The sequence below is a fragment of the Protopterus annectens genome, chromosome 10.part0 (assembly GCF_019279795.1).
Source record: "Protopterus annectens isolate FY-2018-M chromosome 10.part0, PAN1.0, whole genome shotgun sequence".
Lineage (NCBI taxonomy): Eukaryota > Metazoa > Chordata > Ceratodontiformes > Protopteridae > Protopterus > Protopterus annectens.
The window spans coordinates 402,158,761-402,185,808 of NC_056744.1; the positions used below are offsets into that span (position 1 = coordinate 402,158,761).

At 41.5% G+C, this 27,048-nt stretch overlaps 1 protein-coding gene across 1 annotated transcript in view; it reads left to right on the top strand.

The window, feature by feature from the left end:
* Nucleotides 1-27,048, top strand: part of HMCN1 (hemicentin 1) — a 5,606,893-nt gene that overhangs the window by 3,728,985 nt on the left and 1,850,860 nt on the right. Inside the window, exons 48-49 of the mRNA XM_044085314.1 lie at nucleotides 2,673-2,759; nucleotides 4,293-4,484. Of these exons, the coding sequence (XP_043941249.1) occupies nucleotides 2,673-2,759; nucleotides 4,293-4,484 (279 nt within the window). The remainder of the gene's footprint in view (nucleotides 1-2,672; nucleotides 2,760-4,292; nucleotides 4,485-27,048) is intronic.

A 27,048-nucleotide genomic window follows, 5' to 3' on the forward strand; every position in this document is an offset into this window, starting at 1 on the left:
GCACTATTTTCACCTACCCTATTAGACCAAATTTTGTTTCCTAGCCTGTATTTTATCATAATATGCAACTAATTAAGCCACATTACTCCAGACATTATCTGAAATTTGCCTTCTCCATGTTATCAGCTCCATATATTGCATTATCTTTGGTGGACAAATGATTTCTCACTGGCAACATCTCTCTCTCTCTTACATTTTAAATTGCAGCTACTGCCCCCCATCTCTAATAAATGTCATGCGAGATCTAGAGGAAATGCAGGAGACTACCCAATTCAAAAACTCATTGGTGAGAAATTAAAAGTCATTTCAGCAAACTGGAACCATCTTTACAAAGAACTGAGAGGTGAATCACTTTATCCGGGCTGCAGAAATAAACTTAAATAATACCTTCATACCTACTTCAGAGATTCAGGTTAGCAAGAACTTCACTTCATAAGTCTCAAATCAGGACTAAATTAAACTCCAGATATAATTTTTATCTTAGCTGTATGGTTCCCACTCCCTTCTCCAACACTCTTAACCTGCATAACTTTTATCACCTTTCACTACCTCAGCTGCATTTCACACTAAGGCCCTCCTTACTTAATCTTAGGTTTATTAACTCACGTAACTTATTTCTCTTATTTACCTGTTCTGCATTTCACACTTAGGCCCTTCTTACCTTAATCTTAATTTATAAACTCACATAAATTACTTCTCTTATTTACCTTGACCGCATTTCACACTTAGGCTCTCATTACTTTAATCTTAGGTTTATAAACTCACACAACTTGCTTCACACTTAGGCTCTTTTTCTTAATCTTAGGTTTATTAGTTCACACAACTTATTTCTCTTATTTACTTCTGCTGCACTTCACACTTAGGCTCTCCTTGCTTATTCCTTAATTTTGCTTTTATGTTCTGGATTGAATATGACAGTTGTGAATATATTACTGTGTTAAAAACAATTCCATGTTATATTGCATTGGAATGAAATGCCTTTGTATTTAACCTCCTTTTACAAATATTTCAATGTTTTTTTCTTTGTTTTGTATTTTACAAATATCTCTATTGTTATTTTCTGATTGTATTGTAATGTATTTTATGTATGTATTGTGCTGTTGTATTGTTCCTATCTGTAACTTCTTCTTTTTGTAACAAGCTGTATGTTGCCTTAACAAATCATATATTGTCTCTGAAAATTACCACTTGACTGGTGCATTTAGCTGGTTAACATATTTAAATAAAAACAAATAAACACGACACCCTGTAGGGACACATTACCCTATATTTATGCCGCCCCCTGGAATAAATTGCCCTTACATGTTAAACAGAGTGACACCCTCACATCTTTCAAGATGAGCCTTGATGACTGGATGGGCATATGCAAATTCATCCATAGCCTGGCCTGCTTTACCTTTCTAGAAGCAGGAGGTACATCATGATGGTGGATGGGTATCAACAAGATACAGATTATCTCATGACTTATATGACTTATAATCTGTGCGTTCGAATGCCAGGGTGTTCCCAGATGTAAGTTTTCAGTGTTGTGATGTATACCTCATCACTAATTTGGTAGAACCTCCATCAGACCCTCCCTAGCCCCTTTTTTCAGCATTCCTTCCCCCTTTCTTGCTGCTGTCTTGCTGTTTTTTGTATCACTTTGCTTTCACTGTCTGTCAATCTTCAATCCCCTTGGCCAACTGGCCCATTAATTGCTCATCACCTAGGTGATGGTTGTTTGGAGGGGCCATCTTTCAGACAGCCGTCAAGTGTGATTCATGATGTTTTTTCTGTGCAGCCTTAACATTTTATGCACACTCCATGTAGGGAGGGACAGGTGACATGTAGTGGGTCATCCACAAAGGATGTTCCTTCACTTTCAAAAGGGATCTTCCCTTCAAGCAGCCCTGCCCTTTGCCAAAACCTAGGTGATAGTTTCCCTGGTCTCTCCAAGGGAAAAACCACAAGTACTTGGTGTGCTACCAAGTACACACAACTCTTTCCACTTTCTAGGAGAAGCAAACAGGCCACACCCTTTCACTTTCCCCTCCATCCGTGGCTTCTCTAGTGTCAAGTCACTAATCAAACCCTGGTTGCCTGGGCCACATTCAGGGCTCCAGCTCCATCCCTGTTGACCATGGAACCAGGCTTGTCATGTTTTGTTTTTAGTGTAATTTAGTTATTCCAATGTAAATATCACACATGTTTCTTTCTGTTTTATAGGTTCATAGGTAAGTACTCGGCTAACTCCCCGTGTGGACCATTTTAAACCTAGTCAATTTCCCTCAGTGAAAATCAAACCCTGTACCTCTTGTCTGTGAAATAAACACCTTAACCATTATGCCAACCTCCAGCTGGTGGTAATGCATCATCATTAATTTGTGCTACAGTGATAGTTTATTTTTTCTCACATATAATTAATCTTTTGAATTGAATCTGTTATCATATCTGCAAGCCATCTTCCTGTTATTCCATGTCTTTTTTTTTGCTTACGTATACTGCAGAATTCCTTTAGCAATGCATTCCTGACATTAGGTATTATAAATCACATGCAGCAGTACTTAACACTTAGGAGTAGACATCATGTCACAGATCTGTATCTCAGTATATAAGGGTCTGTTGTACTTTCCAGAGGTATGACTGCATCTGCTATTAGTGCTATAAGTGATATGTATTCCTTTTTTTAATAGTGCCTCCACGTATTTTGGGTGACAACAAGCCTGAAGATGTTAGAGTGAAGGAAAAGCACAATGTTACACTAACTTGTGAAGCTACAGGTATGTGGAGTATTCACACAAATTAAACAAGCATGATGAGTTATACTGCCCAAGGCAGCATTAACAAACATTACAGATGCATTTAACAGAGCACCACAGAAGGCTACCTCTGGTCCAAGTGCAAGTGGTAACGAGTCCTGATTAGCACTGGATGGCAGATTTTACTTTGATTAAACCAGCAGTTTTTTGTTGAGGCCATTTGCAGGATGAGGGCTGATAAGAACCTATGATTGATTAATTCAGTATTGTCATTCATTAATGCTTATTAATAGGGTATTTAAATGTGCTGGATGATTTTACATGTTTTATACTTTATTTTTGACCAGAGAAAGAGTTTGCTGTTCAAAAGCTTGTCCTGTAAACTTTGTTGGCATTTAAAGAAGCCAAATGTTTTATTATATTTATAGGTATGTGTCTTTGCTGTCAGAACATGGCACACCCCTTACCATTGTTTCCTTTTTATGCACTTTGTGAAATGTGTTGCAGAACAGAATATATGCCCATGCATCTTCAACTAGACTCCTTATTGAAATTTTGGCACTCACAATGGCAAGTCCCAAAACAAGCAAAATACAGACTAAAAATACAGGAGAACAGCAAATATAGAACATTTTGCTCTTTTCCTTTAAACAACGTTTTTGCAGAGGGCAAGCCTACTACTGCCAGTGTGGGGGTGCAAGCCCTCCTGCCCCAGAAATTATATATACCTATTGCAACATTACTATACCTTGGAGAAAAGGAAATATTTCAAGAAATGGCAATCTCAGATTTAGTATATATAAGACCAGATTTTCAGGCATTCAGCCTCTACATTCCAGGACTCAGCATTGTGAGTCCCCACATTTTAAACTGTTACTCTTCATCTCTGCAGCCACAGTCCACTTCATGTAAGTATACAGGAGTGACTTCCTAAGTATGTATGCAATAGAGACTTAGTGTACTGAATGCAGTATGTACGTGATATCCATGTACAGGGTCAGACTTTTGGTGACTGGGTATATGCAACTAATGCAGTCCCCTTTCAACTTCTAAGTAAACTTCCATGCCAAAATGCAATATTTCATTCAGCTGTAGTATATAGCTATATCAGATGAAAGAAAAATAGATAAAGCCCAATGTGGGCCAGATGGTAATTTTCACTGCAGGAAAGATGAGAAAATTCAGGAAGAGATTTACAAAGATAATGATTTTTTGCATAATTTTCTCATGTCACCTGAGTTGAGAAGCATTTCATTTTCTACTGCTTTCTGCTTGTATACATTTCCGCAGCTGGGCAGATGGAATTTAAGTGACTTGCCCAGTGGTTATTTTCGTCCTGCTGAATTTTGAACTGGTTTCTTTCCAGTTAATAAGGTTATTCTTTAACTACCTCACTTAGAAATAGAGGAAGCAAGGTGAAAGGTCTGCTTTCATGAAATAATTCCTCTGAAGGGCAGTAGCAAGAGAAAAGAATGAAAGGAAGTTAAAGAAGTAATGCATCTTGTGTGCTATGGAGTGTGACATCTATTAACAACAGTTGTTTTTATCTTTAAGGCAGTCCAGTCCCAACAATCACTTGGATGAAGGATGACCAGCCTCTCTCCAAGGACACAGAGCACAATATTCTGTCTGGTGGGCGTTTTTTGGAACTCTTCAATACTCATGTAGCTGACACAGGAAGATATACCTGTATAGCATCCAACACAGCTGGGGACAGAAGTCAGAGCTTCAACTTAAACGTACTGGGTAACTTGTCATCCCTCATCATCAGATCTTTCATTCAAGTTTTAAACACGTAAAGACCCAGAATTCTAAGAAAAATGCCTCCCTCTTTGTTGTTAAGCATTTATATTAGATCACGTTGGTATGAGATTATTGCAATATAGTCATAAATGAAATTTCAGTTATGTGCTACACATATTCAGAAGTATGTTGTATTGTTTTTTTTCTGCTTCCTTTTTATAAATTGCTTGATTTTTTCTTCATTTTTATATATTGTAAATGTAAAAGTTACATCATAGTTTACTGATTTTTTTGAAACACCCGATAAAACAAAGTCATGGCATTCATTTTTATTTTCTCTTCTTCTGTTTGGTAAATAGGGAGGTTACCATGATAAAAAGAGAGTCTTGAATTTGAACCTCATAGTTCACTGGCTTCATTATTTAGAACCTTGAGCAAGTCATATTACTGCTTTCTGCTCCCAAGTTGCACTTGTAAATAAAGCTCACCTTAGTCTACCAGTCTGGTTTGTTTCCAGATGTTCTTCGTGTTTCACTGTTGCAGTCATCACATTTGGGTTATCCTTGCCAGGGTAGCCCTCAGCTGGCCCGAATACCAGAGACTTAATATTTCTGCATCGGTTGCTATTGCTTGAGGACTAACGACAGACCGTCAGGAGTATAAAATAAGGCAGCCAACGCCATTACATCAGTCTTTCTTGCCGTGGAGTCCGAAACAGAAGCAGTTTGCACGAGTTGCCATGGACATCTACAGTGTGAAAAAAAGTATACACCTCAGCCACTCTTACTATCAGGGCACTAAATTGTCAGTTCCATATGCTGAAATTTCAGCAAACATGCCTTGGAACTCCTTAAACAAAAAATATCTTCCTTTCCTGCTTGGGCAGAATCTAAAGATTTACAAGACTTAATGCATTCTGCAAGTCAAGTAACTAAACACACTTTGCATTGTGGTTTTGATGCCCTAGAAGCTTCTTGCAGGGCAGCAGTCACTGGATCTGTAATTAGAAGACATGCATGGCTTAAGGAACAACCCCTGCCAGGCCATGTCAAATCTAAATTGGTGGATGCCCCCTTGTACAAAGATAACCTATTCAGCACTAAAACTTAAAAAGGTCTTAAAAAAGATAGAAGATTAAAAAAAAGATGGAAGAAAAAGCAAAATCTGTGCAAACAGTTAAGGATTTCTTACAGGTCCAGCCCCCTAGGTTCAGCAGGCATTGTCCCTCCAAGTAAACATGTCCAGCCCAGGCCCCGTGGAAACAGACCCCCAGACAGCAGCCCCAGGGAATGCAGAGATCTAAGCAGTGGACTACCTCCACTTCAAAACCAGAGAGTTCTAAGCCACCCCCTTATGGTAAGAACTCACAATGACTCACTTCCTCCACCCCCACTCTCTGCCCACCTTCACTTACCACTTGGAGGAAAACTCTCCTTTCACTCAAACACCTGGGCCACCTTTAGCAAGGAAAATGGGTTCTGAACATTGTGTCCTAGGGATACAAATTTTCCTTCCACACCCTTCCAATCCCAAAAGGGTTCCCAGATCTACCACCAAATCAGTAGGCAGAGGCTTAAAAGCAAATTCTTTCCCTGCTCTCTATGAGGGCAGTAGAGCATGCTCCTGCAGAACAGATAGGCCAAGGCTTCTACTCCAGGCTTTTTCTGGTGCCCAGAAAATAATGTACCTGGCGCCCCATCCTCAATTTAGGCATTCTAAACACCTTCCTGGTGATTCCAAAATTCAAAATGCTCCAAAGATGCTTGGCTGGCCACCCTAGATCTAAAAGAAGCCTACCTCCACATTCCTATCAGGGAATCATGCAGGAAATATCTCAGCTTCAGGGCAGGAACTCAACACTTTCAGTATTCTGCGCTTCCCTTTGGCTTATCTACTGCTCCCAGAGTTTTCACATAACGTCTGACTCCGGCCATTGCCTTCTGCAGGCAAAGAAATATTCAAACTTACCTATATTTAGATGACTGCCTTATTCAGGCAGACAGCCAGGAAAAGCTGCTCAAGCCACCTGGGCTTTGTAAAGACCCTACTAACCTCCCTGGGGTACACAATCAATGAAAAGAAATCCAAACGGGTGCCCACCCAAATGATAATCTTCCTGGGAGCAAGTCTGGACACAGCATCCCAGATGGCATACCTTACACTAGAGAAACAAATTTTCCTGACAGCCAACTTCTCTCAACTTGCCACCAGAACCCAGCTAACTGCAAGGAAGATCCTGCATGCTCTAGGGTTCATGGCATCTTGCATACTACTCATTCCATATGCCAGACTGCATATGAGGAAACTTCAAGCGGTACCTAAAGAGCCTTTGGTGTCAACACTCTCAAGACCTGGAAACTCCTCTACCTATAATTCCTTGCCTCAGAAAGGAATTTCCTTGGTGGGCAACAGCATGCTCCCACAACAAGGGACTCCCCTTCTCCCCACCCCCTGACGCCGAGACCCTGACCACAAATGCATCAGAATACACTTGGGTTGCACACCTGGATGGCAGGTGCATACAGGGCCAATGGAGCCCACAGCAAATCCCTCAGCACATCAATCAAAAATAGATGATGGCTGTGCAGCACGCCTTGATAGCTTTCAAACCCCTTCTCTCTCCAGGGGTTCTCCTGATCAAAACAGACAGCACCACTGTGATGTGGTACATCATCAAGCAGGGAGGGACTCATTCCTACCCTCTATGCAGGCTGGCCATGACCCTTTGGCTCACAGCCTCTTCCATGCATCTACACCTGTTAGCACAATTCCTACCAGGCTCTCTTAACTCTCTGGCAGACCAATTAAGCAGAAACCTTCTGGACTCACATGAGTGGCAACTCAACAGAAGTACCTTCACCCTAATAACTCAGAAATGGGGAACCCCGAAGGTCAACCTCTTTGCCTCCCACACCAACCATCAGCTCAGCAAATTCTGCACCAGGGAGCATCACTTCATGGCCTGGAAAGTGGATGCCCTGTCCTTCCCCTGGGTCAATCTATCGGTCTATGCCTTTCCTTTCCTACCTCTCATCCCCAGGGTACTGCTCAAAATAAGGGAGGAAAAACCAAGGACCATTCTCATAGCTCCAGACTGGCCCTGCAACACTGGTATCCCTTGCTGCACGGCCTGTCCCCGCTGCCTCCTTGGCATCTTCCTCAGATTCCAAATCTCCAGAGGGAAGGGGAATTCATGCATCCCCAATTGCAGACACTCAATTTGGCAGCCTGGCTTATTCCCTAACCCGAACCAATCTGCCATCCTCAGTAAACGGGTTCTGGATGTTATCCATGAGGCCAGATGCCCTAGCACCAGAAAGTTTTATGCAGATAAATGGAAAAGGTTCTACACCTGGATCCAGGCTAAGGGAGCCAGTACGGCACAGCCCTCCATCCCTCTCATCCTGGATTACTTAGCTGACCTACTACACAGTGGCCTCTCTTTCTCCTCTATAAAAATTCATGCCTCTGCTATTTCTGCTCATTTTCCCACTATGCAGCTCCTTTTCTCACACCCTATGATCAAACAGTTCCTCAGAGGGGCTAGCAACTTGAGGCCCCCCAGAAGGGAACCAACACCAGCTTGGGACCTTAACTTTGTCCTGGAAAAGCTCACCCTGCCCCCTTTCGAACCAGCTGCTTCTGCAGAGCTAAAATTTCTTTCCTGGAAAACGGCATTCCTTCTGCCCATCACTTCAGCCAGAAGAGTCTCTGAGCTGCAAGCTCTCATGGCTGTGGAACCCTTCATCATCTTCCATGCAGACAGGGTATCCCTCAGAACTAACTCATCCTTCATGCCCAAGGTGGTGTCCAGTGTGGTTCTCAACCAATCCATTCACTTGCCCAGCTTCTTTCCTAATCCCCAGAACAAGGGGGAAATGATTATTCACTCACTAGATGTGCACAGACAGCTGAGATTCTGTCTGGACAGGAATAAATCCTTCAGAAAGTCTGATCAATTGCTGGTTAGCTTTGCTACAGGGGCAGAAGGCAAAGCCATCTTCAAGCAAACCATTTCTGAATGGATAGCACACTGCATCTATTTCTGCTACAAACAACATGGAAAGCATCCCCCCAAGGGGTCAGGACACACTCCACCAGAGCAGCCTCCACCTCTGCAGCTTTCCTCAGAGGAGTCCCAACCAGGGACATCCTGGAGGCTGCCACCTAGACATCTGTTCACACTTTCACCAAGCATTACCACCTGCCTCTCTTCTCCAAATCCAGGGCAGGGTTTCTTCTGCAGGCTTGCAGGCCATCCTAACCAGCCCTTAGTTTCCTTGACCACCTCCACCCTCTTCCTCAGCTTTGAAAATTTACCCAAAATGTGATGACTGCAACAGTGAAACACAAAGAACATAGTACAGTTGTGTACACTTACCATAACTGTAGATGTTCAAGTGTATTCACTGTTGCAGTCCTGGTTTCCCTCCCTCCATCCCCCTTATTCTCTTTTTCCTTACAAGGGACTTATTGGTACTTATTTTCCACTGGTGGGGTTCTTCCACCAGAATCTGGCCTCCTACTTTGGGGGCTCCTGACAGGTTAGGGCAAGAAAAACTGATGTAATGGTGTCGGCTGCCTTACTTTATAGACCTGACGAGCTGACGTCAGACCTCAAGCGACAGCAACTGACGCAGAAATACTAAGTCTCTGGTATTTGGGCCGGCCAAGGGGTACCCTGGCAGGGATAACCCAAATGTGATGACTGCAACAGTGAATACACTCGAACATCTACATTTATGGTAAGTACACAACTGAACTTCCTTCGCACTGTCCGCAGTTGTAGTTCTGCCCTTCTTAGTAAGGATTACAAAAAAACCTGTATTTAGTCTTCCAGTAGGTTGTATAGTATGGGGACCACGGCCATTTGTCTGATATAGGCTGAATGGCTAAAGAATCATGTGGATGGCAGAGTGATATAAGCAGCTAGCATTCTAGCCTCACAGTTCTTTACTCCAGCTTGTTTCCCAACCGGGGCTATACTGCTCAGACAAGCTCCACGTGGGTTTACAGAGTGGTCCTAGCAGCAAGGAACTCGAAAAAGCGACTGCTTTCTGGATTTAAGTATCTTTGCTTTTTTTTCACTGAAAATAGCTTCTGCTGCTTACTTTAAACTAGCCTGAACTGTTTTTTTACTGATTACTGCATTTATTTTAAAAATTGCACTTAAAGTTACATTTAGTCAAATTTAGTCGAAAGTTTGCTTGTTTGTTTGTTTAATTGAACTGTGGAGGCTGCCCACTAAAGTGTGCTAGCCTGTGTAACTAATTTATCACTGTCTCTGCATTTTCTGTGTATTTCTGCAAAAAAAACAAAAAAACAAAAAAATAATCCTTGTTTTCCTGCCTTTTTCGACTAGTTTAGACCAGTATACAGGCATTGCTGTATTCTGGGCTGTGGTGTAGTTCCTGTGTTGTCCATTACCTTACTTGGATAAAAGGAAGTTTCTTTGCTCACCAGTGGGAGTGGGGAGCCTTGAGCAGCCTACCTATCCTTGGGGGAAGTGACCTCAGCACAAGAAGCTGTTAGTAATTGGTTGTTTGGGACCATTCCTAGCTCTTTTGTAGTTCACTGCTTAAAATCCGCCTCTGGGCGTTTTTTCTGGCTATACTGCTCAGACAAGCTCCACGTGGGTTTACAGAGTGGTCCTAGCAGCAAGGAACTTCGAAAAGCGACTACTTTCTGGATTTAAGTATCTTTGTTTTTCACTGAAAATAGCTTCTGCTGCTTACTTTAAACTAGCCTGAACTGTTTTTTACTGATTACTGCATTTATTTTAAAAACTGCACTTAAAGTTACATTTAGTCAAATTTAGTTGAAAGTTTGCTTGTTTGTTTGTTTAATTGAACTGTGGAGGCTGCCCACTAAAGTGTGCTAGCCTGTGTAACTAATTTATCACTGTCTCTGCATTTTCTGTGTATTTCTGCAAAAAACAAAAACCAAAAAAATAATCCTTGTTTTCCTGCCTTTTCGACTAGTTTAGACCAGTATACAGGCATTGCTGTATTCTGGGCTGTGGTGTAGTTCCTGTGTTGTCCATTACCTTACTTGGATAAAAGGAAGTTTCTTTGCTCACCAGTGGGAGTGGGGAGCCTTGAGCAGCCTACCTACCCTTGGGGAAGTGACCTCAGCACAAGAAGCTGTTAGTAATTGGTTGTTTGGGACCATTCCTAGCTCTTTTGTAGTTCACTGCTTAAAATCCGCCTCTGGGTGTTTTTTTCTGGCTATACTGCTCAGACAAGCTCCACGTGGGTTTACAGAGTGGTCCTAGCAGCAAGGAACTCGAAGCGACTACTTTCTGGATTTAAGTATCTTTGCTTTTTCACTGAAAATAGCTTCTGCTGCTTACTTTAAACTAGCCTGAACTGTTTTTACTGATTACTGCATTTATTTTAAAATTGCACTTAAAGTTACATTTAGTCGAAAGTTTGCTTGTTTGTTTGTTTAATTGAACTGTGGAGGCTGCCCACTAAAGTGTGCTAGCCTGTGTAACTAATTTATCACTGTCTCTGCATTTTCTGTGTATTTCTGCAAAAAAGAAAAACAAAAAATAATCCTTGTTTTCCGCCTTTTCGACTAGTTTAGACCAGTATACAGGCATTGCTGTATTCTGGGCTGTGGTGTAGTTCCTGTGTTGTCCATTACCTTACTTGGATAAAAGGAAGTTTCTTTGCTCACCAGTGGGAGTGGGGAGCCTTGAGCAGCCTACCTATCCTTGGGGGAAGTGACCTCAGCACAAGAAGCTGTTAGTAATTGGTTGTTTGGGACCATTCCTAGCTCTTTTGTAGTTCACTGCTTAAAATCCGCCTCTGGGCTTTTTCTGGCTATACTGCTCAGACAAGCTCCACGTGGGTTTACAGAGTGGTCCTAGCAGCAAGGAACTCGAAAAAGCGACTACTTTCTGGATTTAAGTATCTTTGCTTTTTCACTGAAAATAGCTTCTGCTGCTTACTTTAAACTAGCCTGAACTGTTTTTACTGACTACTGCATTTATTTTAAAAATTGCACTTAAAGTTACATTTAGTGAATTTAGTCGAAAGTTTGCTTGTTTGTTTGTTTAATTGAACTGTGGAGGCTGCCCACTAAAGTGTGCTAGCCTGTGTAACTAATTTATCACTGTCTCTGCATTTTCTGTGTATTTCTGCAAAAAACAAAAACAAAAAATAATCCTTGTTTTCCGCCTTTTCGACTAGTTTAGACCAGTATACAGGCATTGCTGTATTCTGGGCTGTGGTGTAGTTCCTGTGTTGTCCATTACCTTACTTGGATAAAAGGAAGTTTCTTTGCTCACCAGTGGGAGTGGGGAGCCTTGAGCAGCCTACCTATCCTTGGGGGAAGTGACCTCAGCACAAGAAGCTGTTAGTAATTGGTTGTTTGGGACCATTCCTAGCTCTTTTCTAGTTCACTGCTTAAAATCCGCCTTTGCATGGCTTTGCGCGGTCGGCAGCGCCGGTTAAACAAGGTTAAACTTGGTTAAACAAGGTTAAACTTTTTCTGGCTCCGCCAAGTCTGCTCTTCAATTTTTCCCTTAGAACTGTTCTACTTGCAATCTAAACAGCCTATACTCTATCTGAAATCTCAGCACTTGCTCCTAAAGCATTTTGTATACAGGTAAAGCACTCTTAAACGAAAAGTACTTCATTCACCTAAATTCTGTTGAGTACCCATTTCCCTATAGGTCCTTTCTGACTCAGTTACACAGCAATCTTTTTCACTATTTCTAACATGTCGAAGGGTCAGTTGCTAGCGTCCTCTCCTGTTCAGCTGGTGAATCTGGGAATCTTGAGGCAATGTTACAATTGCCTCATGTACACAGACAACCCTCTCCTCCTCCCAACAAATACAAATATATGCGAGAGATGCAACTATATAGCCAAACTGGAGGCTGAGCTCTCTCAATTCAGTACTGGCAAGACCAGTCAGGAGGAGAAGGTAACCACGCACACCACAAACCCAGTCTCACATAGAACTATCACAACTGCAAACCAAACACATAAACACACAAAAACATACTCGGAGGCGCTGATTAAAAATCTACCAAAACAACAGAGGCCTCCAAAGCAGACACCCAAGCAACCACCACCTCAAGACATAGCAAATGCAACACATAGTTCACAAAGTCAGTGTGCTAAACAGTCACAGCCCTTAAGGCCAAACAACATGCCAGACACACTTGTAATAGGTGACTCCATAGTCAGGTACACTGACGTCCCACTCACCAGACTGGTCACAGTAAGCTGCCTGTCGGGAGCTAGAATCTGCCACATAACACAAGCACTCAGGTCACTCCACAGCAAGTATAAATATGACTCAGTCATTGTACATGCAGGTGTAAACGACCTGAGACGTACCTCCCTGGACTACATGAAAAGAGACATAGAGGAGCTCTCTGATTATGTAGCCCAGGCCGGTATGACCCTGACCCTGAGCAGCATCTTACCCTCACCAAGAATGATGCCACAGTACAAAGACAAAATGATCAGTTTTAACAATTGGCTTAATTACTGGTGTCATTCTAAGGGGATCCAGTGTCTGTCTGCTTGGGATGACATGCTTGACAAGCCACACTGCTTCGCAAGGGATGGTTTGCACCTGTCACCCCTGGGCTTCCGGATATTGGCCAAGGCTCTTGCCACCCCCATAGTGCCTTTTTTAGGCAAGGCTCAAATGACAAACCTACCTCCCTAGACAACACAAGTGGAAAAAAACTAAGGGTAATGCTGCTCAATGCCAGAAGTCTAAACCTCAAGATGCATGCCCTCAAAGCCCTTCTCAGTATGGAGAACATCGATGTCTGTGCAGTGACTGAAACCCTGTGCAGTGACTGAAACCTGGTTCAAGGCTCCTGAGAGCACCCCTGCACTATCAGGTTTTACCTCATATCATGCTTTCCGTCCCCAAAACTTGGACAGAACCACAAAAGGAGGGGGAGTATCCATTTTCATCAAAGATACCCACACCTCCAGGTTAGTGGCAACGCACGAAGCATCGGAGACTATTCAGGTGCAAATAACCATAGGCAAAACTGCCTTACAGTTTGTAGCATGCTACAGACCACCCTCTCAAACTCAGGAACCCCACACAGCCTTCCTGAAGACACTGGAGAGTATGAATGTCTCTCCAAATACCATCATTTTGGGAGACTTCAACTACCCAAACATAGACTGGGAACATTACTCAAGCCCCAACACTCTAGCCCAAAGGTTCTTAGAATTCATAAACTCAAATGCAATGGAACAACTAGTCACCATTCCCACAAGAGGAGACAATATACTAGACCTGATCATCACAAACATGGGGACAAAATGCTCCACACGAAGTACATCCCTCTTTGGTAAGATTAGACCATAAATTAATCTCACTGGAAATCCACATCCCGCCCCACCCCTGCACAAAAGACCACAGTGAAGAACTTCTCAAAAGCAAACTTCACACTTCTTAAGACTGAAGTGGTATCTTTCAAGGCCCCTGGGCCAGTGGAAACCACAACCCACACTGCTGAATCCCTTGCAAATGCCTTCTATGGGCACCTTCAAGAATGCATGGATCATGCAATCCCAAATAAAACCAAGACCCATTCCCCCAAAGGCAGGCGACCGGTCTGGTGGACCCTAGCCATAAGCAAACTTTACAACAGAAGGAGGAAGCTACTACATGACAGAGCAAAATCCCTAAAAGGAAAGGCATCTCTGATCAGTACTAGCAAAAAACTACGATCACTCATAAAATCATCCAAGGCCAACTTTGAGAGAAAAATTGCAAATGACACAAAAGACAATCACAAGGCCTTCTTTAGCTATGTTAGAAACCTGGGTGGAAACTCCCAGATATGCTCAGAGATAGTCCAAAATGACACAAAATACACTGAACCCACTGACATTGCCAACATTTTGGCAGACAGGTTCAGTGCAAATTCCCAAAAGGAGAAATAACTATCCCAGCAGACTGTAGCCTCCTAACATCTCAGATGCCCAGGTGAGAGCCGCCCTCTCTAAAGCTAAAAACACAGCATCAATGGGACCAGATGGTGTCCCGGGCTGTTTGCTACATGAACTCCAAGAGGAACTAAACCCACACATAAGGCTGCTGTTTAACCTTAGCCTTACCACAGGATACGTACCCAAAGAGTGGCGTACGGCAACAGTGGTCCCACTTCACAAAGGCGGTGCTTCTACGGACCCTGGAAATTACCGCCCCATAAGCCTGACGAGCCTGGTCTGCAAAGCTATGGAGAGGATCATTATGGAACTCATAAACAAAGACATTGGGGACCTACAGACATTGGATCCTACCCAATTTGGCTTTGTCAAAGGCAGATCCTGCCTTCTGAACTTGGTCGACTTTTTTGAAACAGTCACTAAGGCCATTGATGAGGGTAAGGCAGTTCACACAGCCTACCTTGACCTTGCAAAAGCCTTTGACACAATACCCCACTCGGGCATCATAGACAAACCCACCAGCTTAAATGTAAACCCATATGTCACAAGATGGGTTGCAAACTGGCTCAAGGACAGAACCCACAGGGTCAGAGTTGCTGGAGCTATGTCAGACTCTAAGCCAGTCACAAGCGGTGTCCCACAGGGCTCAGTCCTGGGACCCCTCTTGTTCGGCATTTATTTTTCTGAGGTACAGGCAAACATAGGAGGATTGTGGCTGACAAAGTTCGCAGATGACTGCAAACTGGGCCATAATTGATACTCCAGCAGACACAAACATCCTTCAGAGAGGCCTCATAGAAATGGATAATTGGTGCCAGAGCCATGGCCTTAAGCTAAACGCCAAAAAATGTATAGTCATACCCTTTGGGAAAAACAAGGTACCGACAAATTACCACATAGGTGGTAATCCATTAATCTGGAAGAGGTAATCAGGGACCTAGGGACCCAGGTTGACAGTAACCTCTCATTTGACACTCACATTGCCAAAGTGGTTAGGAAGACCTTCTATATTGCCCACCTTATCATGAAGGGTTTCACATCTAGATCAAGAGAGGTCATTGTGCCCCTGTACTCTTCTCTTATCAGGCCAATGATTGAGTACAATGCCCCATTTGGGATGTATCTCACCCGACACCTGCAGAAGTTGGAAAGACCCCAAAAGTTCCTCACCAAGAGGATAAAGGGTCTTAAACATATGTCATATGCTGCCCGACTAAAAAAACTCCAGCTCTATTCAGTCGCATACCGACTACTCAGAGGTGATCTGTGCCTGACGTACAAGGCCATGTCCAATCCTGAATTAATGGACATGCTCCACCTCAGAAAATCCAAATCCATCAGAGCCATGAGAACAAGTGACTTAAACCTCAACACAGAAATAAATAGAACGTGCTGGAGGGACAGATTCATAACCCAGAGGCTCCCTACACTCTGGAACAGAATCCCAGTCCATGTTAGGCAGAGCCCCTCACTGACTCTATTCAAGAGAAATCTCAACGAGTGGATGGGAGATCGTAGGTTTACCCCGGGGGTCATCTCTTTGTCACTACTAGACAGAGGCATAGTAAACTAAACCCTAAAAGGGCGTAGTATTCTCATCCTAAGGGGTGGTGTAAGCCACATACACTCTGGCTAGGCTTATAAATGCCCTAGGGCAGATAGCCTAGTACGAACCTATGAACCTATGAACCTATGGATTGCTTCTATGCAGAGACTCAATTCCCTTTACATAGCTTTTCATCAGGGTCTTCGATTTCCTGTTGTATCCTGAGGACATGCAGAGAGGTGGATTGGCAGTCCTATTAAATGTTCATAGTTAGTGTGTGCAGTGTATTTATGAATGTGTGTGACCAGCAACAGAACAGTATCCTGTCTGTGACTGGTTCTTTGCCTTATACCTGTTATTTGTTAGGCTAGGGTCCTTCTCCCTGTGACCCCGAAGAAGATAAAGCTTGTATCACAGAGCAAATAATGAATCACTTGCAAAATGTGATTTGCATATGGATAAAAAAGATTAAGAATTCAGGCTGAAAGAGAAAATACCTATTTTCCTATATTGCCTTCTTTGCAAAAATCTTCATGTGTCTTGTGTGTCTCCATGGGGTTTTGCTGGATGCTCTTGTTTTGTTCTATATTCCCAAGATATGCCACAGGTAAACTGGCAGTCTTTTAAAATGCTACATGACATGCGTGTGTGTGTGTGTGTGTGTGTGTGTGTGTGTGTGTGTGTGTGTGTGTGTGTGTGTGTGTGTGTGTGTGTGTTTGTGTGAATGCAGTAAGTCTCTAGCACCAACAAAATAAATCCAAATACTTTATTTTAGCAGTAACTAAGACATGACAAGCGGGTTTCACATAAATAACTTCATCACTTATCTTGTCAAATTAACTGCATCGCAGCATTTATATAACAATAGTCCCAAAATGTGCCACACAGATTTCTCACTAAACATCATTTAGAATGAACAAAGCCATTTCTTCTTAGTAATAAAACTGAAAATAATCTAGCACTAAACATAAGATATATTATTTCAAAATAAAAAATATTTAAAAATCAAAAATCCATTGACACCAGTATAACTCTATGACATAAATGTAACAATTCCACCATCTAGTGGACACAACTGTAATTGTATTTACAGTATATGGAACCAAAGTAACCAATTTAATTCATAATATCCATTTACAACTAAATAAAGCAGAAAACATGCATAACATTTAAAACAAAATGCTTGTGGGGACTAATGCTATGACTATTTATGCCTGATACTAATGGAAAATATATAGAACAAAAATCTATAAATAATCTATGCACAATTGCAAAACATAACCTTAAGGTTCACCTTATATTTCATTCATGTCAGCAAGATTTTCTTGCACTGAAAGTAATAATCCAAAATCTTTATTTTCAGTCAAGAAAACTATGCCATTCCTCTCTAGCCAACTCTTCTAATCTATACTAATAAAGTAAATAGTGCAATATTATTAGGCTATGCCCCCGCTTATGGCTAATGTTACTAATGTGAAGTGAGATTCTTTGTTTCCATTGTCTGCTGTCTGTCCGGCATAGAAAACAGTGTAGGAAGAGGCCACCATGTAGATGATTCACTATATTACACACACACACACACACACACACACACACACACACACACACATATACATACATACACACACACATATATATATATATATATATATATATATATATATATATATATATATATATATATAATCCACAAACTGAAAATCCAGCACTATTGTAGTTATTTTAACCCAAATGGGTAAAATGAAAATAAGAACACACCAAAAGGTTCTAAATATTCTTTATTGGCCGACCAATCTGCCACATCAAACACAAACCTAGGTTTCTCCCACTGGCGTCATCAGTGTGTATTACCAGGAAGGTAGAAATCCATTTTATACATTTTTCTTATTGGGCTTCTTAAAGTCACAGGATATCCAAGACAACTAGTACTCCTTGAACATATTGAACACACCATAACAATGGATAACACATTTCACACACAACAGCAATATATACCAATTTTATCACAATTCACCCACAATATTTATTTGACCTCTATTTTTGAAAAATCCCTATATTGAACTAAACGTACCTACCAAGGATCATTTAGTCCTGGTTTGAATAGTGCACCCAAATACACTATCCACATTCTTTCTTTTTGTGTTAAAATGTTATGTTTACTTGCAATAGTTAATTCATTCCCTACTACCTTATCGATACTTAGGAATATGAAATGGGCCCCAGTATGTATCAATGTATGTTTGTATAAAACACTATGTACCCTTTTACAATTAATATCACTGATGTGTAATGCAATTCTTTGTTTTAAACTTAAAGAAGTCTGCCCCACACAGAACGAACCACATTGGCACATGGCCATATATACCACCCACTCACTAGTGCACGTAATAAAGATGTCTTATATCGTACACCTTTGCAGTATTAATGGAGGTAAATGACTTAGTTTTTGAGACACCTTACAGTAAACACAATGACCACAAAAAGTACTACCAACGCTCTTATTTTCCTGTTTTATAGATGTATTCTTATTACTCTTCTTAAAGTCTGCTAGATGTTCACCTATGGTCTTACCACGCCTATATCCAAACCAACACTGACTGTCTGTTAATGAACCCAAAAACCTATCAGTTTTTAATATATGCCAATATTGTTGGATTGTGTTCTTAATTTTAAAGGTGTTACTGCCATACTTAGTAATAAACCTGATAACCCGATTATTGTCTTTTTGTAGTAACTCTCTGGTCTCTAGCAGTTGTGATCTTGACATAGAGTTGGTCGCGTGCATAGCTTTATCCACATCTCTGGCTTTGTACCCTCTGGCCAAGAACCTAGATCTCATCTGTTGGGCCTGTGCCTGAAAATCTTCTTGTCGACTGCATATACGTTTAAGTCTCTTGAATTGAGCTTGGGGAATATTGGTAATGATATGGTTGGGATGGTTACTATCGGCCCACAACAATGAATTTTTCATAAACGGTTTTCGATATACATCTGTATGTACTGATGTTCATCGTGTTACACTGCTGCAGTCATTACACTTGGGTTATCCTGCCGTCAGGCGGTTCCCCAGTCTGCCTGAGTTCCAAAGTTTTGGTCCGGCGTTGGTTGCTGTCGCCTCCTCCCTGACGTCAGTACGACAGGGGTATATAAGATGCAGCCGATGCAATTTTCTTCAGTCATTCTTGCCGCGCGGTGCCCGAAGCAAAAGCAGTTCGCAAGTGCCGGTTGGCCGATTCCTGTGATTTTCATTCCGAATCCAGAACCGAAGTCTTCTACAAAGTTAAGTACCTCATTGGGGAAACTTTTTCTTGCCTCAGAACGATGTCAGTAAAAGTTAATAACTGTATTTCTTGTGGGAAGCAAATACCTCATAAGGATTTCCATTCCTATTGTATCCCATGCCTAGGCCCAGACCACGACATCACTGGTTGTCGGTTTTGTGCTAGGTTTAACAAGCGCACTATTAAACGTCAGTTGGATTTTGCCCGACATTATTTTGGCAGAAAATTTAATTACATCATGCCGTCGGAAATTCCGACGACCGGAATACATAAAAAGCACAAAGACAAGGACAGGCATCCGAGGCCCAAACCTGACGACAAAGCCTCTTCTAGGCCGGTCGCTGGTTCTCCGATTTTCAGCGAGGCGCCTTCTCAGCCCCTGACGACCGCTTCTGCAGAACCACAGGCCACCTCCGACTCCCACGTGGAGATGGCTGGGCCTTCGGATGCACAAGTTTTTCAGCCTACCGAGGCTAACCCTTCAGAGGGATCTGGAGTAGCTGAGCAACCCGAAGCTTCAGAGGGTGTTTTCAGACCTACTCAGTTAATCATTAAACCCCCTGCTAAGTCTAAGCCTGCTTTAAAAACAAACAAACAAATACAGCATTCTCCAGGACAGGCCTCCATGCCTAAGAAACAAATGCTCAAAATGGCCGAAGACCTAATCACTCTGAGCAGGGGGTCCCATCCCCCTCCTGATAAAGGACCCAGACAGGATGCAGACTATGACTCATCCGACCAGGTGTCCATTTCTTCAGATTCATCCTCAGACCTAGGATATTCTTTACCCCCTTATGAGGACTCTGATGCTGAGGAATCAATACCATCAGCCTCTCCGCCTGAGGGCTACTCCTTTGGGGAAACCTTACATACCACGAGGGAGCATTTCCATTGGGAAGGCCAGGATTACTCTGAATCCAAGAAAAGGCTCAGAGACTTCCTTTTATTACCTCAACACAGACCCCTTGCTATTCCGCCAGTGTTAGACATTGTGGATGATGTGTATACTGAATCCAGCTTAAATCCTGACTCCTTACCTCCAGCCCCAGTTAAACCTGACAGATACTACAGAGTCCCTGACTCACACAAATTTCTGTATAAAAGCCCTGTTGCTGACCCTGAAACTATTTATCAGGGACCCAAAGGGATTAAGGCTTCATCAGCAAAAAATCCAGTCCCCTCTGACAGAGATTCTAGAGCATTAGACAGATGGGAAAAGAAAGTATATACGTCTGCAACCTTAGCAATGAGAGCCTTAAATTGCCAGTTTCACATGCTAAAATATCAGCAATTTTTGATGTCTCAGTTAAAACAAAAAATGCTTCCAGATTCAGATCCTCCTAATTTTAAAGAAATGCAGGATTTATTGCATGCAGCAGAACAAGTGGGAAAGCATACTTTGCAATATGGTTTTGATTCTTTAGAGGCCTCCTGTAGAGCAGCAGTTACAGCCTCTGTCATTAGAAGGCATGCTTGGTTAAAAGAACATACGTTACCAGATCATGTTAAAGCAAAGTTATTGGATGCACCTTTACAGCAGGATATGTTATTTGGAGTTAAGGCAGAAGAGGTATTAAAGAAAATGGAGGATAAGGAAAAATCTATGCAAACAATAAAGGATTTCTTACAGGTTCAGCCGCCAAGATTTAGCAGAAATTGGCCAACAAAGAATTGGTCCTTTCCGGCTACAGACAGACTTCAAAGGGGCAGATACAGACATCCGAGAGGTAGAGGTCAACCATAAGGTCCTTACAGGCCTCGACAATGGAGTGCACTAGGCCAGAAAGAAAGGGAAGCAGGCCCCAACCATATAAAAAGCAGCCTCAATGACCTCCCATTACAGCTGCCAAACAACTCTCTATTGGCAGCCCCCTTGGGAGGAAAACTAGCACTTTTCTATCACAATTGGCATTGGATCACCAAAGACAAATGGGTTCTCAACATAGTATCTCAAGGTTACAGGTTCCACTTTCACACTCTGCCAAGGTTAAAAGGAATGCCAAATCTGCCACCAAATCAATGGGCAGAGGCTCAAAAACAAATTACAGCACTCATGGAAATGAGAGCTATTCAAGAGGTACCACCACAAGAGCAAGGACAAGGATTTTATTCAAGACTCTTTCTGGTTCCCAGAAAGGACAAAGCCCGGTGGCTCATTCTGGATCTTTCATCTCTAAACACTTACCTGGATGTTCCGAAATTCAAAATGCTGACACTACAGCAGCTTCTTCCCATGCTGGGCAAGAAAGCTTGGCTCATGACCTTGGACCTCAAGGAGGCATACCTGTATGTCCCTATCAGACAAAACTGCAGAAGATACCTCAGATTCATAGCAGGTTCAATGCACTATCAATTCTCTGCACTGCCCTTTGGCTTATCTACTGCGCCCAGGGTCTTCACCAAGTGGCTGGCACCAGTAATTGCATTTTGCAGACAGAAAGGAATTCAAATCTATCCGTACCTGGACGACTGCCTGATTCAAGCAGAGAGCAAGGTCATTCTTCTAGAGCATCTGGCATTTGTAAAACAGTTATTAAGTTGCCTGGGGTACACAGTAAATGAAAAGAAATCAAAACTAGTGCCCTCACAAGAGATAATATTCCTGGGTGCCAGCTTGAACACAACGGCACAGATGGCTTATCTCACGCCAGACAAGCAAGGACAACTGACTCAATACTTTCAATTGATGGCAACAAAAACCCAACTCCCTGCAAGAAAAATTCTGCAGGCCTTGGGTTACATGGCATCTTGCATACTACTAATTCCATATGCCAGACTGCATATGAGGAAACTACAATGGTACCTAAAGAGTGTGTGGTCTCAACACTGTCAAAGTTTGGAAACAGTTATACCACTAATTCCTTGCCTTCAACAGGAGTTTCAATGGTGGGCTCAAGCTTGTCACCTCAACAAGGGACGGCCTTTTACTCAACCCACAGCCAGGCAAACACTGACAACAGATGCATCGGATTACGCCTGGGAAACACACTTGGTAGGAAAATGTATTCAGGGCAAGTGGCCCACAGAACAAAGGCATCTTCACATCAATCAAAAAGAGATGTTAGCTGTACAGAATGCCCTTATAGCTTTCAAGGACCTGCTGCATCCAACTATTACTAAAAACAGACAACACCACAGTTATGTGGTACATAAACAAGCAAGGGGACACTCACTCCTACCCCCTCTGCAGACAAGCCATGACCTTGTGGAACACAGCTCTAAACTATCAAGTTCATCTGCAAGCACAATTCCTGCCAGGAGAGAAAAACACACTGGCAGACGACTGCAGCATGCTAAAGGTAAGTGCTTTCACTGAGGCTTCTTCAGTCTGACTTACCTTTAGCATGCTGCAATGAAATAAAGTATTCCGTTTTATGATTACCGCTGACATTTTATTTAGCACTCTCTGTTGGATTATGCTTTTTTGAACAACGCTTGAATATCCTGGCGATAAATTGGTTCCGTGGTCACCTTACTGGTTTTTTATTTCATATTTGCCTTTTAATTTTCATTACTACTTGTGATGTGTTCGCTCTGTTGGGAGCTGCTTTTTACTTCATTTGATATATATATATATATATATATATATATATATATATATATATATATACACACACATGTACGTAAAATATATTTCTATATCTGTTTATATCTGTATATGTCTGTAGCTATATATATATCTATATCAAACATATATTATTTATTTATATGTTGACATTTGTTGATCGGGAAAGTCCACTGGGTTAGAAACCCATTCTTAGAGGAGGCCCAGGGAGAAAAGCTCCACAGTTAAACAGACAAACAAAAAAAATATTACACAATTATTTATTATACAGGAACAATTACAACAAGCAAATACAAAGTTGAAGAGATGCATATTAAATACTTAAAATATACTTTCAATCACAGAAGAATAATAATAGACATTAGAACAGTAAACATATTTCAATCCACATGAGAGTAGTCAAAGAACATTAATAACAGTGATGCGTGTATGTATGTGTGTGTATATATATATATATATATATATATATATATATATATATATATATATATATATATATATATATATATATATATACACACACACACACACACACACACACACACACACACACACACACACACACACACACACACACACACACACACACGTGTGTCTGTGTGTGTTTTTGTAGTGGTTAAGTCCCATTTGCACCCATCATTGCCTTCACATATCTAAATACACTGTCTCAAAGGTTATAGAACAGTGTAGGTAAGAGAAATGTTCTTACATTCCTACCTTTGTTACACATACTCGCTAAAACACTTTCTAGTATCTCACTGTACTGCACACATTTGGTCGAAAGTTTTTGTCGGTGTCAGAAAAGAGAACATGCAGAAATGAGTGAATACTCTCTCGTGTGAATCACATATAGCCAAATTTGAATGAAAAAAGTGGTGCAAGACTATGTTATAACATGTGTTGTGTGTGTTCTGTGTCCTTTTGAATTGTGTCATAGTACTGTTTGGGAAAGTGTTTTTAGTAGTGTTATGTGTAGGGTTAGGGGAGGGGTATGATTAGGGTTACTGTAAGAATAGGGTTCACATATATATCTATTTTTAACAGAATAAATCCTGTGTAAATGCAGTATTCACTTTATATAGGTTTAGAAATGCAAGCACATTAAAGCATGTAGCATCATTTTATATTTCACATTTTAGATGTAGTTTCAGTAGACAAGCATGTTTCAGTGAAGGATACAAATGAGCTCAGTAAGCACTGATAAGGATGAAATGTGTTAAGACTGCGCAGCACATTTGGTACTAAAACAGATCTTATTTAGATGGTACCAGGCTTGGGAACCAAGGTTAAAGAGTCATTTACAACTTTCAGGAAATTTACAGTGTTTTAGTGTTACAAGAGATACTTAGACAAAAGTCAGATTAGCTGAGATACTCAGAAGATCGAGTACAGAAGTTCGATTTGGATACTCAGGAGATTGAGTACAGAACTCAGTTCAAATGTTTAGCAGTTTAAATATTCAGAAGTCAGTTTATATATTCAGAACAATGAGTACAGATATTCAGATATCAATAAAAGTCCAGAAAGTATAGGAAACACTGTGTTTTTCTTAATTCTGCAGTTACAGAGAAAACAAAATAACCTGTTTAAGACTTGTTTGGATCTTGTTGAATTATGACATCTAGCTCCACTATATGCTGTTAACACATGATAAACTACTTTTATAAGGTCTGAAGTATGTACAGTCTTTTATTCTGAATGGTGGAGGAAGATTTTGGCACATAAAGGAGAAACTGAGATATTTGTCACTTGTTCAGCATAGTTCTGGGTAATTTAAAAGATAAAGATATCTATTTCACTCAGGGGACCCAACCACAGCAAACTAGGAATGGTCCTTCCTTGCAAGTCAAAAATCCCAAGCCTACCAGAACCACTTATTAGGACTTCCATTGGAAGCTTTGACTGCTCAAAGATGACCCAACAAAATCCAGGTTAGTGCAGATTAGTCCCTTGGTATATCAGTCTGGCAAATTATCACTATGCACACTTAGGTCCTCCAGTTTCTGCAGCAGGATCACACCCTGAAAACTCCTTGTTTTTTCTCTCAATTCCTTGCAATTGTTTAGTCAAATTTCCCTTCAAGGACATGATTCTGCTACAACAGAAGGTTCAATTCATTTTGTGCAAGAGGAATCTACTTCTATTTCTTTTTGGTATGCACAGTGAGTAGAGGCCTTAATCTATATTGGATCCTGAGTTTTAATCAATGTGTGCAGTCCAAACATTTCAGAATGCTGACAGTTCAGTTACCTCTGCCCTTCTTTCACAAAGGGTTTACTTATGCAGCTTGGATATGCAGGACACTTATCTCTACATTCCAATACATGAGGCTCATTGCAGGTTTCTTTGTTCTGCCTTGATGAGTTAGCGATACCAGTTCAAGACCTTAACTTTTGGCTTGTTCACCCTGCCCAAGATCTTCGACTGGTAGATATTCTTTATAGAAGTGTCTGTTCTCTGTGCACCTTCACTTAGCTAGTTGTTTCTTTCAGCCCTATCCACAGAATAATTGGTGACGCACAGAGACAACACTTCAGTCTTGTGTTATTTACAGTGAATTGTGAGAAATCTCAGCTCACCCCATCTCAAGGAGTACTCTTCCTAGGACTGCTCCTGGTTGTGACTATCAGATGTGTTTTATTTTCTCTGCAGTGAATAGCCATTCCTATGGCAATTTTCTACTTTCTGGCACAGAACAACTCTATTTTAGTCTAATCTGTTATCTGGGCACTGGGGCCCTTGTCAGTTGCCATTCCAGCAGTTCAGTTTGCAGCGTTCACTGTGAGGGCCTCCCATTTACCCTTGACATCTTGAGGAAATCAGCTTCTGCTCTTCTGTTATTCAAGGAGCTGCAGGAGTAGACATGTTAGGTAGAAATAGCAAGCTTCTCCTTGGACCTTTTTCTGAATTACATGTGGAAATATTCACATCAGATGCCTAGAAGCTGAGGTGGAGAGCTCACTTCTTCTCCTGGTTGACAATGGGAATGTGGTTTCATTATAAATTGATTTTCTACATCTGTGAAGTGAAGATGAGGTTAGTTAGGGCAGTCTGACCTACTCCCCTGTCCTGCCACGACCTACTCCCAGTGACTTTCTGCTGGTATAAATGGACAGCCTTCTTCTGTTCTTCAACGTCAATAGGCAGGGTGGACTCACTATTCTCATTTGTCAGGAGATTAGGATCCCCTTGTGGTTTGGCCATTGATTGTTTTCTGTCACTAAATACTTTGCAGGAATACGCAGCATCTAACTGTACATTCTTCACAGGCAAGGCTTTCAGATTATGAGTGGGAAGTGAATGTTTAAAATAGAGCTTGTCACAACTCCAGTCATTGCAAACTTACTGCAGTTCTTCTGGTGAGGGCCAAATCATGGGGTGTTGTGCTCAGACACATTACTCCTGTCATGGAATAGGAATTTGTTGTGCTTTCCAGCCAGCCCTCATATATTTAGTAGATCTTTTTGAAGTTACAGGGTTCATGAATCTGGTATCACCATACTGGGCTCATTTAATTTGGTTTCAGCTGCTCTAATAGCAGGTCTAATTCCTGCACTGTCTGATGTTTACATAGGACATGTTTAGCATCCTGCACCCTTTGATCTGGCAATGGTGAAACTGCATGCCTTTATCTTGAGGTTAAGGTAGAGGTAATAGACAGGTATGGGGTGCTCTGTTAAGTTTGTTCAGGTCTGCTGTCATCCAGGAAGCCCATCATGCCAGCTTATACAGTGAAGATGAAAATGTTCACTTTGTGGGCTGCAGACATGGGGGTCAGTCCCTTTTCCTGTAAGGTACCTTTCAGCCTGGTCTTTTTGTTGCCTTTTTCCAACCCTGTGTTGAAGTATTCCACTGTTATGGTTCATTTTTCTGCTGTTTTGGAGTTTCACAGTCTTGTAGCTAATAAGGTAGTAGCCCAGTTCCACCCACACATTCATATTTATCCACCCCTATAGGACTTAAATTTCACTTTGGAAAGGCTGACTTTGCCCCCTTTAGAACACTAGTCTTCCTGTGCTTTTTTGCTTATCTTGGAAAGTTTTCTTTGTGGTGGCTGTTAACCTCAGACAGAAGAGCCTTTTTATTTACACACTGTCTGAACAGAGCACCCCCTTTAACAATTTATAAGGATTTGGTTACCATGTGCACTGACTCACAGTTTACTTTGAAATAGTCTATACACATGATCATGTATTTCCTAGAGCAATTAACTCTTAGATAAGTTTATTGAACA